At 38.0% G+C, this 16,336-nt stretch overlaps 1 protein-coding gene across 1 annotated transcript in view; it reads left to right on the forward strand.

Moving 5' to 3' along the window:
- Positions 1-16,336, forward strand: part of cmss1 (cms1 ribosomal small subunit homolog) — a 57,275-nt gene that overhangs the window by 38,760 nt on the left and 2,179 nt on the right. Inside the window, exons 2-9 of the mRNA XM_034693770.1 lie at positions 9,701-9,837; positions 12,459-12,530; positions 12,627-12,765; positions 12,861-12,920; positions 13,017-13,119; positions 13,217-13,277; positions 13,373-13,460; positions 13,544-13,632. Coding sequence (XP_034549661.1) covers positions 9,701-9,837; positions 12,459-12,530; positions 12,627-12,765; positions 12,861-12,920; positions 13,017-13,119; positions 13,217-13,277; positions 13,373-13,460; positions 13,544-13,632 — 749 coding nt within the window. The remainder of the gene's footprint in view (positions 1-9,700; positions 9,838-12,458; positions 12,531-12,626; positions 12,766-12,860; positions 12,921-13,016; positions 13,120-13,216; positions 13,278-13,372; positions 13,461-13,543; positions 13,633-16,336) is intronic.

The following is a 16,336-nucleotide window of genomic DNA, read 5'->3' on the forward strand; positions in this document are numbered from 1 at the left end:
GAATTCTTAATAGAGACCCAACACCAAGGCAGGATAAGACTCAGGCTTATCTCATCTTAATCCACCATGAGCATTGCACCTCGCAGTATTTAACAAGTTACAGCGGCAAGGAAAAACTTCCTTTTTCTTTTAATTGAAGTTTTTATTCAGAACAAAATGAAAACGTGTTTTGCAGCTAGCCAAAGTAACAAAGCATTTTGCAGAAAGTAAAGAGATACATAAAACAGGTATAAGACAGTTGTTTAAACATTCTTATAAAATGAGGTGCTAATAGGGGTGAGAGTAATAAATATTTTGTAAAAGAAAATTCAAAGCTTGGCAATGCCATTGTGAATAAAGGTAGTGTGACGGGATTGATAAACAATTAGGATCGTTGTCGTATACATCTATGTACGTGTATATACCTTTGCCAACATGAAAACAATTAAAAACATATACATGCATACGTACAAACCCACGTACCCATTCAGGCTAACCGATAGATCAGTAAAAGAAAGTAAATAAGCTTAAAGTGAGTAAACTCTCATGTAAACAAGTACCCAAGCTAACAGATTTAGATCTTCACATACTGAGAAAGAAAAGAAAAAAAAATGGGGAAAAAAATGAAACTCAAATTAACCACTTGGGACCCTGTTTTTATCACCCATAGTGAGACAGAAAAACTTCTTCTAACAGGCAGAATCCTTGAGCAGAACCAGACTCATGTTAGACAACTATCTGCCTGTTAAAATTACACAACACTGCTAGCTTTGTTTGTTCATATGAAACCTTTCAACTGCATAGTTTCTTAACCATTCAAAAACTTGGGTTAATAAAACATGGCAACTATATTTAAATTTCCAGTAGCAGACCAGCTGTTACCAGGTTGCCAGTTTGGCAACAATTTTGTATTGAGATACATTTTTAGCATGAATGTTTCTAAGAGGCAGACACAAGAGGTCAGATTAGCTTATGATAATGTACTGAAGTAGACCTTTGGAGTTACTGCAACAGAGAAGAGCAACCACTAAGACATGACAGTAATACTAATACTCACACACATATCCAAAAACATTGGATCCACATGCAAAAAGTCAAGGTCTTCAGTACTTAATACTTTACTGTCTCGTAAAACAGGTAAGAAGATCCAACTCAGGAATGACCCTGAACATTAAACTTGGTTTTATCAAACCGTCTATCTGTTGAACATCTGTTTCAAATGCAGGTAATAACTGAGTGACTGTTCATGTCTCTGATAAAGATACCACGGTGTACATAAAGAAGATAGGAGCATTTATCAGGAGCAATAAAACTTACATATCCAGAATTCACAAGTAGAGTGGGGTGATGCATGTGCATGAGAATGTGAGTTTTTTGTAGTACACCATGTCCTTTTAACCAACATTGTTAATATAGTTGTAAGAATCTGAAATGGGTAATCCTTGATGGTCTTACTCTGCACACAGTACCCCTCCTGCTGGTGATATCCTGCATTACACTTTGTCAAGTCTCACTTTGACAGAAAGAGCTTCATTTCTTGATAAACCCAATCAAGAGCAAACCACAAACACTGCTACCCCTCATTTTGCACTATAGTTTATAAGCTAATGGACCAAGATGTTCAATCAATGGGCTAAAAGTGTTGTCAATTACTAGTTCATTTAAAAACATGGCCGTGTTCTATCCCGCCTTTCTGCATGCTTTAGACATCCCAAAAGCAGCTTGCTTGTTAATTTTGTGCATGCAGTCTTAAGTCCCAATCGATTTAACAAAAACACATGCTCATATTGTGGCCTTAGAGAAGCTGCCAGACTCCAGGTCCAATGACTGCTACATGCACTCACCCCCCCTGCACCGCTCCCAAGAACAGGCCCTGGTACATGTCTTTAGATGAGTTATTGATTGTTCAAACAAGCGTTGACTTGATTTCATGGAAACATTTATATAGTTTTTGTGGACAGAAGCTCACAGAAGAAATAGCAAACAGTATCATGCTTGTAGCTTCCTAACCGGACGTGTTCAGGTTGCAGATATAAATTTATAATTGGTTTGTCTTCTCCCTCTGCCTGGTTCAAAGTGCTATCTTTAATCAGACTAATAGAGTAAACGAGTCCGTAATTAGGAGCGTTTCTGAGGTCATGGCTGACACAGTTATAAGCGGCTGTGTAGATGGAGCCAGTTAGACAGTGAAGACATCCACCCTTAAAATGAATAACCAAATCTGAACACGACTCATCTGCAACTGAAACAATCAACCGTTTCCTGAAACCAGTCGATTGATCCTCATTACATCCAGTCACTGCCAGAGTCCATCCATTAAAACCAGTCACCTCTATTGATCAACCATTAAAGATGACCACATGGCGCCCATTTCCCAGCATCTGATCCCTCTCACGGAGATCCACGTTCATTGATCTATGGTTATCTGAGCTGTGAGCTCATTGCCTTGCATGCATCTGAAGAGACACTCTTTTCTTTCTGCTGACTTCACCATCTGGAGCGACTGTGGCATGGAGGCAAAGTGGACGCTCAATCACTTTACACTTTGCTTTGATTTCATCTTCTCTTTTATATTTTTCTAGTAAGCCTCTTGTCGTCTTATACATGTTGAATTCATTCACACGTATTATATTCTCTGATTCAAATTAATCTGTCAGCAGTTCTTACACCCTTTAAAAGATCTGAAGTCCATTAGAGATTCATATTGCAGTTTAAACAGAGTATATTAATTTGCCTGAGGTATTACACTTGGCATCAGCCTGTTAATGCAAAATTATGCAGAAAGTATTACAAAGAACTGAATACAGATTTTCTTGCCCTCTCACCTAACTAATACATTCACAATCTGACACTATCACACAGTATAAAGAAAGAGGGAAGTACTGGAGGGAAAACCTGCGTAAATGAGTACACCAACTTAAGTAAAATGGAAATCACTGCAATGCCACTTAGGCCTTTAACAACAGTTAAGACCTTTGCAGTCTCTGGATCTTTATCCATTACCCCGTCATCAGAAAGCAATATTAAGGCATGCTTCTTTTGAAATGTTTAACCCCTTAAATAAGCTTTTAAGGTTTACAGAAATTATCACAAGGACATTCAAAGCTAGATCTGTAAGGCAACTGGACTAGGTAAAAATTCTTAAGGAGGTTGAACGAGAGGTGAAACGTCTTCAAGAATTTCTAGCTTTGAATTACCATGACCTGGATGACTGAGAACCTTCACAGACATATCTCAAGGATGTGTTTTTGCATAAATCTTGACTATGACAGGGCTCAAATGTTTCCAAAATTGAAACTATGCCACCTCAAAATATATTTGGGGAGCATATCTGGGAGTGCAAATATATATTTTTAAACTTCTCTATGAAACGTTTGCTAATATAGTGATCTGTGATGGATTGGTAACGCATGCAAAGAGGCCCAGTGTCATGACGTCAGTAAAGAGCATAGACTTTATAAAACATGAACGTAGTCTCAGTGACGTCAACCATTGGGTTCTCATGTGAAGCTTTGAAGCCTAATGCTGGTGGTCACCATATTGGAAATCCGGATTTAACCTATCTTTTGGTCAGCCTAGCATAAAGCAAAGAGGCGGAGTTGAGGCGGGTCTTTAGCCTCCTTGCTAACAGCTACAGCGTGCCCACCTGTCAGTCAAGACAGCCATGCCGCTAATTATGCAGAACACGTAACCTTAATATTTTTAAAACAACTGACTTTTTTTTAAAAAGGCACCTCTCTATAATGTGTGCAAATATAGAAATAAGCTGTTCAGGCCAATGGGGGGTTCAGACTGCACTGTGTAAATCAGCTTTTTTCACATTCTACACCAAAAAAATTACAGTGAGTGACATATTTGACTGTTGAAATAAAACAGGGTGAATTTTGGGTAAAAAACATAACTTACATACACAGAGGACAAAACCAACAGAGATGACAAGTTCTGCTTTGTCTGCAGGAGATGCCAAAATCGACACAAACCAAAGGTTCATACAGGAGCTTTAAATTGCAAACTTCACAAAGGTGACATAACTAACGTAGCCTGACTAGCATACTTATTTCAACCCAGATCACAATCTTATTACTAAATCTCACCAAATGTTGCTAAACCAAGCTAAACCAGTTTCCAATTGTTTTATAAAGCAAAATATGTTCTAAGTATAAACTCTGTAAAGATATAAAGATGTTATGCTCCTGTGGGTTGACGTTAGAAACCACTGATTTGAACTGATTACATAGGTTGCCAGAGTTGATGGCATTAAAGCCACATTCACTAAGCTTTTTATGTCTCACTTCAAACCCTTGTAACAGCTCAGATAGGCACATCATCCCGAGTTCAGTGTGCTTGCCATTAGACGTGCATTCTGTGAATAATAAATCAGAGAAATATGCCTCTCCATATGAATTTTTCAACCTTTTTTAGAACGTCAAATGCTAATTACAGACAGATTGCCTGTGCAGATTGGGTGACTTTACATAAATTGGGCCCTCAGGCTGCGGTAACTTTAGAGCTCCTCCAATAAATGTTGTGTTTAGACAGCTTTTACAAAAGGTGGAGACCACAGCCAATTATCAGTCACTCTCACTATAGGAACTGTGCATCTATGCATGTTACCATTTACAGGAAAATTACACCCTCAGTTTCATTAGCAGCCCTTGACCCTTTACAACCTCTTACTTTGAAGACAGTTTCCCCATACTCATCCTTAAATGTGTGCATCATGTCCACTATGAGTTGAAGCATCCTGCACCACATAAAAAAAACATGCTGAATCAGGAGCGCGTCACCTCTACAGTGTCTCTTAATGACTCTTGGACCGATGTATCAGGCCATTGGTGCGATTGGAAATAAGCCTGAGGCTTAACCTCTGTTTTTCAGCCCAGTCAGCAGCTTCACTCACTAAAGGTTTAGTTAACATCTGAACACACAGGTTTATTGTATTGTAGATATTTTGTTTACAGCGTATATAATCGAACACAAAACAGCAAAGTCAGGTGATTGAGTTTTGTGTTGTCAACTCAATCACTTGAATTGCACGCATAGATTTTGCATTAAAACAGACTTCATTGAAAGATTTGTTTCAGACACTGAGCCTTTGTGCTTTTAACTGAATGAAACAAACAATACTACTTCCTGTGGGGAAGTATTCTTTAATTGTTTTTTCTAATTCTCTAATTGGTTACCATCTCAACTCTATCACTGAGCACTTCCACTCACTACTGGAGACAGCCAGGGGATACATCGTTGTCTTCTTAAACAAAAAATGTGCTCCACTGAGTTTACACACCCTTCAGTGACCAATTTGATATCACGAGACTGATCGATCAGAGAAAAATAAATTTCAAATATCAGTTTATTTTGTTGCACAAGTTAGAAGTTACAGTTAGAAAGATCTGAATTAGTTTCTGCTCCCAATACTTGTATTTTGCTTCATTTAAGTCGTGACAATTTTGAGTTTAAATTATGTTTTCTGTTATACTTAAATTGTTCCAATTGGTTTTTTTATAATTTCACTGATCAATTTTATGTATCTTATTGTCAATTCCTGGCCTGGCAACACTTAATTTAAGAACTGCATGTTTTATTCTCACTATTCGTACTGCCACCCCTAACCTCCTCTGATTATCTATAATTACCTGCCTTACTTTATTTGTATAATTTGCTTTAGTATTGTCTTTTCCTTGGCACTATTGCAAATTAAGTTTTTCCAAGGATTTATCTCTGTAACCTCCTTACACTTAAAGCTTCATCCATGATGACCTTTTGTAACCTTGGGGACAAATTAGATCAGTATAATTCTATTATGAAACACCCTTTAGTCTTTAGTTGACTAAGCAAGATCCTACAGGTAAACACCAACACCAGCAGAGAGTAAATCCAGAGCAGAAACCGTAAATAGTCACTTGTTTACCATTTTGCTTATTAGCTGAAGGGTTGAGTCACTTTTTAGGGATTTTTTTTAAAAATGTATGACTTACTTCTAAATGATGAATATTTGTTTGTTTTCCACACACAACCAATAAATATACAAGAAAACAGCAAGAGAATGAACCAAGAATGAAATTGATTGTAAAATCACTCACCTGCTGGAGCACAGGTGTGCCTGCACCACTCACTGGCCGCTCATAGATCTTTAGTTTTCTTCATTATAATCCATTTTTCTCTGACATCATAGTAGGAAGTCCTCCTCACCTCTTGTGTGATCTTTCCTCAGTGTATCCTCACTTTTCATCCCACGGTCCAGCAGGCAAGTGAGAAAAGGGATGAGTACAAGGAGAGAGAGAGAGAAGGAGACAGAGATATTTTTGCTCTGGCAGATCAATAGTGGGGTTGGTCTCAGAAAGATTGTATGTCTGGACATATGGCTGTGACAAATAATGATGAAGGGCTTTGATTGATGGGCGGGGAGGAAGATGGGTGTGGTAGAGGAATGATAGAAAGGGAAAGACCTGTGAGGGCATTGTGTTTTCTTTTATTTGGTCAATATTGGTCCAAAGAGAGGGATACGATGAATACATAAAAATGGCTATTGAATTAAATGATTATGTGATGGGAGATTAGACGACAAGTCAGTAATTTTAGCATTCATGTGTTGTTTATCACTGTTATACCTTCCCTGGCTCTTGTTGGCCTGACTCTTTTTGAAATGTGTCTTCTTTTTTTTTTGTCCAAGCTTCAGTGTCTTATAACCCAGCAAATAAAACCACATGCAAACAATGTCTTCAGAATGAGTGCAACAAGATTACATCCTGTTATTTCAACTGTAAAGTGTTCATGCATGATTACCCCTGCTGATAGACCTTTATCTTGTTGTTTTAAACAGCCTCAGTTATTTCCTTGTAGCTATAAGAAGCCATTGAGTCTAATGCGAATTGAAAAAATAAAGTGTTCATCGCCCTTTTTTAAATCTAGGAAATCTAGAATAACTGTATCAGTGTTAGTGTTCGGCTCTAGCTACAAGCATTGGTCTTAAGGATAGGGATAAAGCATGCTAGTGGAAATACAGGATGTTAACATGTTGGATTAAACAAGAATTCTCACCATCATACGAAGTTCCTTAAACAGAAAATCAAGCAGATACAAACATCTGATACACAAGTCAACAAAAGAAAATATAGAAAAAGAAATATTACAGTTTTGGCAGATTTAGCCTAATGGTTAAATTGCGCAGCCCAGGTTCTATTCCAACCTGCGGCCCCTTTCCCACACATCATTCCCTGACTCTCTCAGTTTCCAGCTCTATCCACTGTCCTCACCCCTCTAAGTAAAGGTGAAAAGCCCCCATAAAAAACCCCATCATTGACTGTATGTAAGGATGGGTGACATGTCTCCACCTCCCATTGCACAAGTGACACCAACATACCCCCATGATGGCTGTACATTTTGTGATGGTGACTTTTTTTTTGAGTCAGTCTGTGCGGTAGGGATAATAGTGGAGCCATAGTATAGACGTCCAACCCCTTCTACAAAACAAATATTTAACCGACCAATGAAATAGCAAACATGCCTTTAGATGTTGCAATCCAGTAGAACAGCTTGTTAAATCGGTTTGAAGCAGACAACCAAGGCTTAGGAAAGATAAATAACTCCTATCATAATGTTTGTTATAGTTTCGGTGCACACATTGCCTCAGAAGTGCATTTGTTGTGAGTCATGGCGTTATTACCCCTTTTATATTATAGCACATCAATATTATCATCATCAGTAATAACACCAATTTAGATCTAGTGAAACCAGTCTCCCATCTGTTATCATTGAGGAGGTGGACTTTTTGACCTATAATGCAGCCAGTCAGCAGGAGAGCTCAAAAGATCTTGGCTTCACTTTTAAGGAGCTGTCGTGTTGTCTATCTTTTTATACAGTCTGTAGTAACAACCTTATCACAAGTGCTAAAATCTCCTTCATGTGGTAGCATCACAGTGTGTCCATATGTGGTGGACTTTTGCTGCATCTCAAAGTCTCACCTTCTAATGCCAGATTCATAGATCTGGACCCGTATGCACGTCCAGCCTCTAGCAATGAAAACAGGCCGTTTGTACTAATGGTGAAAAAAGAAAATTGATTAGCGGTATGCATGAGCAACCCAACAAAGCATTGAATTTAATGGTGGTAGACCCCACCATTACAGATGTTAACAGCAGGATTACCGCACCTGTTAGGCTGTTTAAAGGATGGCGGACATCGTGCTTATGCGTTACCGTTTAAGCATGTTTAGTCCTCCACCTGGATCACGCTGGTGGCAGTGCTTGTAGCACAAAGCCGCTTTGATGTTGCTTATTTTATAATTTAGGTCTTCAACTGTGAGCTAAGAAACACCACACGCATTTACCCGGTTCAAGATCTTAAGCCAAACTTTCCCTTTCTCCATGTTTGTTATCTTCGACGATGGACTTGCTGATAGTAGCTGTTTTTTCATTCTAGATTCTTGTAATAAAATGTTCATTTCTTCCTCTGAATTTTTTTTTCATCTTGACCTTCTCTCAGTCACACAGGTAGTGCTCGCCATGTTTGTTGTTGTTGATGTGTAATAGGCATGCACAATTGGAATTTGTTGGATAGTGGTTTTCCAGGAGGTTCCCTGGACACATGACGTTTTGCACCAGCCTCACTTTCATGGCGCAATTAGTTAATTGGCCAATTATTTGCAGTCGTGCATGCGGCTAACACTACGGCCAAATGGGCCATGCCATAACGGTGCGTTAGAACTAATGGTCCCGTTTGTGTAATGGCTGGACGTGCATACAGAGGCCCTGGTCATTTTCAGAATCTGGTCCATCTTTGATTCCAAAGTGAAACTTAAAGGCCGACAAGATGTCCCATTTTTGTTCATGAAGTTACTGAGACAGAAAACAAAATTATGTCTTTGGTGATCCCTCCATTAGGGAAGTCACAGCAGTTGCTTTCCATTGTTGCTTAATACACAGTGAAGCTATCTGTTTGATGCTTGTGATTGGGTTTTGGCAAGTAGTACTGCATGTTAAAAAATCAGACCCTCACAGACAGACTGAAGATTTCTCTAAATGTCTTGTCATTAAGTACACGCACATTTCCAAACTTTAACTGGGGCACTTACAGAAACTTGTGACATATCTAATCCTTGTCTGCTTATTAAGAGATAGAGATGATGTCAGCCTGTCTGTTCTTTGTTACTGAAGGTCCACGGGGAGGATTACAAAGCAAAAGTACACTCTCAGGAAGGACACTGCAATGAAAGCCACAGATTTATTGCCCTGTTCTATCTGGCATCTGTTTTAAAGTATTTTGAACAAGCATGCATATATGCCAGAGGGTCTGAGTATGACCTCATAGCATGAGATGAGAGGTATGCACAGAGAAGTGGTAGCAACAGAGAGGCTAAATATAACCAGATGCTTGGATTGTGCCGAGCTGCATTGTTGTTATCTCAGGGAATGTTTGTGTATTTCTGTTTTTTTCTGCTCTGTCCTAAATATCTCACAGAGCAAATGCCAAATCTCTGGTTCAGACGCCAAACTATGGAAACTGATTTTCACTCTATAAACTTGTTTCCATAGAGAGAATGTTTGTTTCTCAGATGGAGGTCAGGGATATCTGTTCAAAGCAAATCCTGAATTTTTCTAACTTGAAATATGTTCTTTGTGTGCTGCCTTATGTTACTTTATTTTATGTTGCACCATTTCCAATTCCAAGTTAACCAAAAAAAACAAAATAATGCAGATTTATTTGTCTTTTTTTTTTTCAGATGTATCTGAAGTGGAGGCGGAGGAACATCAAGAGGAACAGCCGACGGAAAAAGCAAACAAGAAAACAAAAGCAGAGAAGAGGAAAACGGATACAAAGGAAGCAGTAAAGGCAAAGAAGAAGAAAAAGAACGAACAGGTATTATATTGTGGAGCCCTTTGAGTGGAGAAGCTGTCAATCAGAAGAGCTTTATACAAAACTTAATGAGAAAACTCCTCTCTGCCAGGATGTATTCTGTTGGATTGAAGAGATTTCAGCAAATTTAAGTTGAATAAGTTGATGGACAGACAGCTTCCTGTAAAACACTTCCTACTCTCAGCCTCCCACTGCAATGATTGGCTGATGTTTTGTTCCACTTGTATAATTCATAAATAGAACAAATTAGACATCTTCACTGATGGTTGAATGAAACACAGCATCTGCACTCGTCCCACTGTGATCTTTGATTTTTGAACCATTTAATAAACCAAACTGGTAAAAAAGAAACATGCCAGTTATTTTCATCATTGATTAATCCAGACTTCACTTCCTGGAGTAATCAGTTAAAGCTAGGATTGGTTGTCACGGAAAACTAGCATGAATTTGAAAGTTAAAAACACAAACAAACATGAAATGTACGCACAGGAGGCGGGCAGAACGGCAGGACGGCATTTGATTAGTTTATTAAATTGGACCCAAAATGCAGGGATTGGTTGGTGTTTTCCCAGGTTTACTCCGGCTGTAGATAGTGTATTTTTTCCCCTCTTTTTTAAGAACACATTATGTATTGATTGCCATTGGGACATAAAGATCATTTTAAGCAGTATAACCAAAAGTTTATCTATCTACCAACCCCAGCTTTAAGTCTTTGCTCCATGAATTTACAAAAGATTATGAAAATGATAAAAAATGACACTTACTGTTTCCCAAATCCCAAAACAACACATCATCACAAATCTTTTCTCTCCACAACCAAAGCATACTTAAGGCCTGATTGTTAAGTTTTCATAAGGATTATAAGAAATATCTGAATATGGAAATCCATTTTTTAAATCCAGGAACAGGTAATCCATCTTAATTTTGACTCAGCTTCTCAAAAAGAAAAACTTCATTGGATCAACCTTATTAAGACACTTTTTAAGGATGTCCACATCAGGTTTACCATTGATCTAAATGGGACTACATACACGATACATTGTCTACAAGGATTCCACAATTAAACAAACAAGTCCCAGCAGATGTGTGTCTAACATGAGTCTGGTTCTGTTTGAGGTTTCTGCCTGTTAAAAGGAAGTTTGTCCTTGCCTCTGTAACTTGCTAAATTCTGCAAAGTGCTCTGCTCATGGTGGATTAAGATGAGATCAGACCGAGTCCTGTCTGTAAGATGGGACTGGATCTTACCCTGTCTTGATGTTGGGTCTTTGTTGATTATATAACATAGAGTACGGTCTAGACCTGCCCTGTTAGTAAAGCGTCTTGAGATAACATTTGTTGTGATTTGGCGCTATAAATAAAGATTGATTGTTTTGAAACAAGTGCCAGTGCAAGATATATGAAAAGCTGTCCAAATTATTAACCAACGAAAAAAAATCATAGTATTATTTGACCAGTGTAAAAGTCTGAATCAAACCCTCTGCTGGTATCAGGTTCATCTATTTTTTCGGTTTAAAGTTCTCCCAATTCAACTAAAAACTTTCAAACATAATCTGGAGGTCTCAACCAGATACAAAACACGATTAGTTTTCCTGATCTCATCCAATTTTGTAATGATTTATTTATTTTGAACAACCCAATTTCAAGATGTGATCCTATCCAGTTGCTGTAATCTGATTACTTGTGAATAACTGGGCCCACTTTACTGTCAGAGAGGAGTAAAGACATTAAATTATTTTAACATTCAAGACACTGGGACTGAAGATCTGAGGTTTTTTTTATTGAGAACAAAGTGGAACAGATCATCATTGGTCAGGACAGTCAGTGATATTTATTATACATCGTACTGTGTAATGGTTGCCCCATAGACTAAAGGCTCACTTCCAGGGGCGATTCTAGGATCGCATGGATAGGGGTGCTGAGCCGGGCAAGATAAATATCACTAATTTGTATATTTTAATGCAATTTCATTCCCATATTTGTGAATGTAAAGTATAACACTTTTTGGGAATGTCTGTGACTAAACCATCAAATCTGATAAAGGTTATTTAAATGCTGAGCCACAGCAAAAGAGAAATGGATTGGAATCAGCTCCTCAACATATACATAAACAGTATATATGTTTCTGGAGTAAATCAGCCCCCTATATTGAGTACCAAAAATACCAAAAATTGACATTGGAGTTATTTTTTGGACATTCATTTGAAATGCAATGCACAACATGTAAAACACGGTGAAGCTGCTGTATTTTTTAAAGTATTACTTTTGAACCAAGTACTCTATGGTTTTGAAACTTTTCTAGCTTGTTAAAAAGGACATACAGTAAAAAAAAAACTCAAATTTTAGGGGTGCTGGGATTCAATTTAGAGGTGCTTCAGCACCCCCAAAAATGGGCTAGAAACACCTATGCTCACTTCAAAAACTTTTGATAAAGCAATGAATCAATAATTGCAGCCTGATAATGGAATATCTGTTGAAGCTACAGCATGAGGATGAAATAAGATATGATTTAATACAAGCTAAATTATTAGTAATAACCAGATTCAACATCTTAATTAACGAACTCTGAATTGAATTGTTGATCTAATTTTTAATATGTTGCCTGCATGTATTTCCTGTGTCCACAGAAAGAGTCTGTAACTCCTCAGAAGAAAGAGCCTGCAGATGATCAGACCCCTAAAGTCAAAAGAAAGAGGAAGGTGAGTGTGCTGACACCTGCTGGTGCAAAAAGGAACTACAATCATGTGGCCTCTTTTGGTGAATGTTACTCAACTTTACTTTATCTTGTTTATCAGAAGAAGAAGAAGACCATCACAGATGTCTTGTCCTCCACGGAGCCAAAGCCAGGCTGTCCCTCAGACCTGCAAGGTCTGATCACACAGTATTTCTCAGACAAACGGTCTGTGATCGAGCAGGAGGAGCTTAAACTGCACGGTGAGTTTGAGTTGCCGCTACCTCCCTAAGCTCTGTCAATATGTGCTGATCTGTTGATTCACTGAGGTTAACATCTGCCCTCCGTTCTACCTCAGACTCCTTCTTCCTGTCCAGTAATGACCTCACACACAGCCTGTCCTCATATCTGAAACAAGGTGAGTGATCTTTGAACTTCAGGTTTGATCATAGTTGTTTATTTTTGAACACACTTCTTCACTTTCATCCCCTCTTTTTTTCTCTGTTATTCATAGTTTGTCCCAAGTGGGCGAAGATTCAAAAGCAGCACACGGAGAAGAGCTCTGTGGTTCTGCTCATCGTGTGTAGCTCCGCTCTACGAACCATCGAGCTCATCAAGTAGGTGATGCACGAGGACGGTGTTTGTCAGTCTTTCCTACATTACAACTTTTTAATTATTTTTACCTGAGTGCTTTTTGTTTCTTCTTATCTCCAGGCAGCTAACAACCTTCAAGGGTGAAGCCAAAGCAATAAAACTTTTTGCAAAACACATCAAGGTATTTGAGATGACAGTGCCTCATTACAGCACATGATGACTGTGCACAATGTTGAATTCAAACAAGCTCTTCATCTTCTCTCATTTTCTGTGCAGGTAGAGGAGCAGGTGAAGCTGCTGCAGAAGGGAGTCACACACATCGGAGTGGGGACACCTGGAAGGATATGTGCGCTCATTGAGAAAGGTAAACACCGACATAATTCTCCTAATATTTGACTAAGAAGGATTTGAGGTCTTATTTTTCAGTGTAAACTCTTTTTCCTCCAGAGGGTTTAAACGTGTGTGCATTGAGATATTTGGTTCTGGACTGGAACTGGAGGGACCAGAAGCTCCGGAGGATGGTTGACATTCCAGAGGTGAGATACTGCCCCCTGCTGGACTGGGTGAGCCTCTGAGTTCCAGCTGAACGTTTTAAACATCATATGATATCTTTAGGACATCATAAGGTCTCCCCCGCCTGCAATTGTTCCTCTCCTTATTAGTCATTGACTGTGAAGTGTAAGCACCACTGTTCAGATGATATATGAAGTTTTCTCAAGGTACAGAGCACAAAAACTAAGCATAAATGTTCAGTAAAAAAGTTACCAGCTTGTGTCAAAAGTAGTTTACTTTTCATACAAAAAACATTTCTTAAATTTTTCATAGAGACAAAATGTGTAGATGTTATTTTATGAACATATAACACATTTATTTTTCAGTTTTTTATTACTTTGCAATTTAATCCGTCACTAGTTTAACCTCTAAAACGTATTGCCCAAAGCCCCAAATAAAGCCCTTAGATTTCTCATTACTCAAAGCATGGCACAAATTAGTTTTCTGTCATAGAAGAGTAAAGATGCTACAGAGTCTTTCAATTTGAGATACTAAAATCTAATCATTTTTATGATTTAAAAGATCAAACAGATTAAATTAATTGTCAAAATAGTTGGTCTTTGAAATGTCTTGGACAGATTGATTAATCACTGCAACTTTGACCAAACAATTAATCAAGAAGGTCCAACTGTAGTTAAGGTACGATACATTAGCGTTAAATACAATACAATACCAAAATATATAATGATAAGATACGGTGCGATATGACACGATACAACACGATACAATACAATAGAATACGATAGAGTACGATACAATACCAAAATATTTGATTAGGTGAGATATGATATGATACCAAAATCTATGATAAGATAAAGTACGATGCAATAGGACGCAATATGTTACAATAGAATACAGTACCAAAATATAAGGTAAGATAAAATATGATATGATATCAAAATCTATGATAAGATAAAGTAGGATGCAATACAATGCATTACAACACAATACCAAAATATATGAATAGATCAAATAAGATACGATACCAAAATATATGAATAGATCAAATAAGATACGTTACAACATGATGCAATACAATAGAATAAGATATAATACGATACAATACCAAAATATATGATGAGGTGAGATACAGTACGATACAACCCGACACAACCCGACACGATACAAGTCGATACAATGCGATATCAAAATGCATGATATGATAAAATAGGATATGATAAGATATGATACAATACAAAACAATACCAAGATGTATGGTAAGATAAAATACCATGCAATACGACACAATACCAAAAAATATATGGTAAGATAAAATGTGATGCAATGCCAAAATATATGAATAGATAAAATAAGATATGACACGAAACGATACCAAAATCTATGATAAGATAAAATAGGATGCAATAGGACGCAATACGTTACAATACAATACAAAAACAAAATATATGGTAATATAAAATACAATAGGATACAACATTTTGAATAGATAAAATAAGATATGATAGGACACAACACGACACAACATGATAAAATACAATAGTACAAGGTACAATACCATACCAAAATATCTCATAAGATATGATACGATACAAAAATAAATGATACAAAGCAACATGATGCGATTTTTTTTAAAGCATGAGATATAAGATAAGATAAGATACAGTAAGATAAGACACAATAAGATATGATAAGGCAAGATAAACCTTCATATAACCCACTGTGGAGAAATTTACAGTGAGAGCAGCAAAGAATCAACAGAGCAGATAGAAAAGCAGGCAACACACAGTTCACAGATTAAATATAGTTTCATACAGTACACAAGAGTGGTGAACATGCTATTGCACAGAAGCCAAGTTTTCTAAATATTGCACAATGAGATAGGAGTGAGATTTTTTTCAGTTTTGGTGTGTTTTAACTGAACCACTGGGAGCAGGCTTCATCGAACAGCAGGAAGGAAAGACTTGTGCTATCGTTCCTCTACACACTGCAGGTGAAGCAGCCTGCTGCTGAGTGAACTGCCCAGTGCTGTGACAGCACCATGTACGGGCTGAGAAATGTTGACCATGAGAGATGATAGCTTTGCCCTCATTCTCCCGTCTCCCAGCACCTCTGCAGGGTGGAGAGGGCAGCCCAGAGCAGAGCTAGCCTTCTTCACCAGTTTGTTAAGTCTGTTCCTCTCATGCTGCTGCTCCAGCAGACCACTCTATAAAGGATGGCTGATTCTACAACAGAGTCATAAAAGGTCCCCAGGAGGCTCCCTGCACACCGAAGGAGCTCAGTCTCCTCAGCAGATGCAGTCTGCTTGGGCCTTTCTTGTAGAGTGTGTTTGTGTTCTCAGTCCAGTTTACTGTTCAAGTGAACACCCAGGTACTTGCATGAGTCCACAACCTTAATGTCTATTCCCTAGATGTCCAGTGTGAGAGAGGCAGGTCTTTGTCTGCGAAAATCCCCCACCAGTTCTTTGGTTTTTCCAGTGATAATCAGGAAGCAGCTCTGGAGGCAGAACTGTACTAAAGCTTAGAGATGAAGGCATGTTGATGCACTTGACTATGGTGTAATACAATCAAGCAACAATCTACGGTATTGGAGATGAAGTGTCCTCTTGAGGCTGGTAGCAAAATCCCATCATATTAAAATGATAAAACATGTTAACAGCCTTGTAAAAAAACACTTGTAATCTGAATAGCTTTTTTATTATTATTTGTAAACACTCCATGAGGAGTGATC

Source organism: Notolabrus celidotus, chromosome 10, assembly GCF_009762535.1.
Source record: "Notolabrus celidotus isolate fNotCel1 chromosome 10, fNotCel1.pri, whole genome shotgun sequence".
Classification (NCBI taxonomy): domain Eukaryota; kingdom Metazoa; phylum Chordata; class Actinopteri; order Labriformes; family Labridae; genus Notolabrus; species Notolabrus celidotus.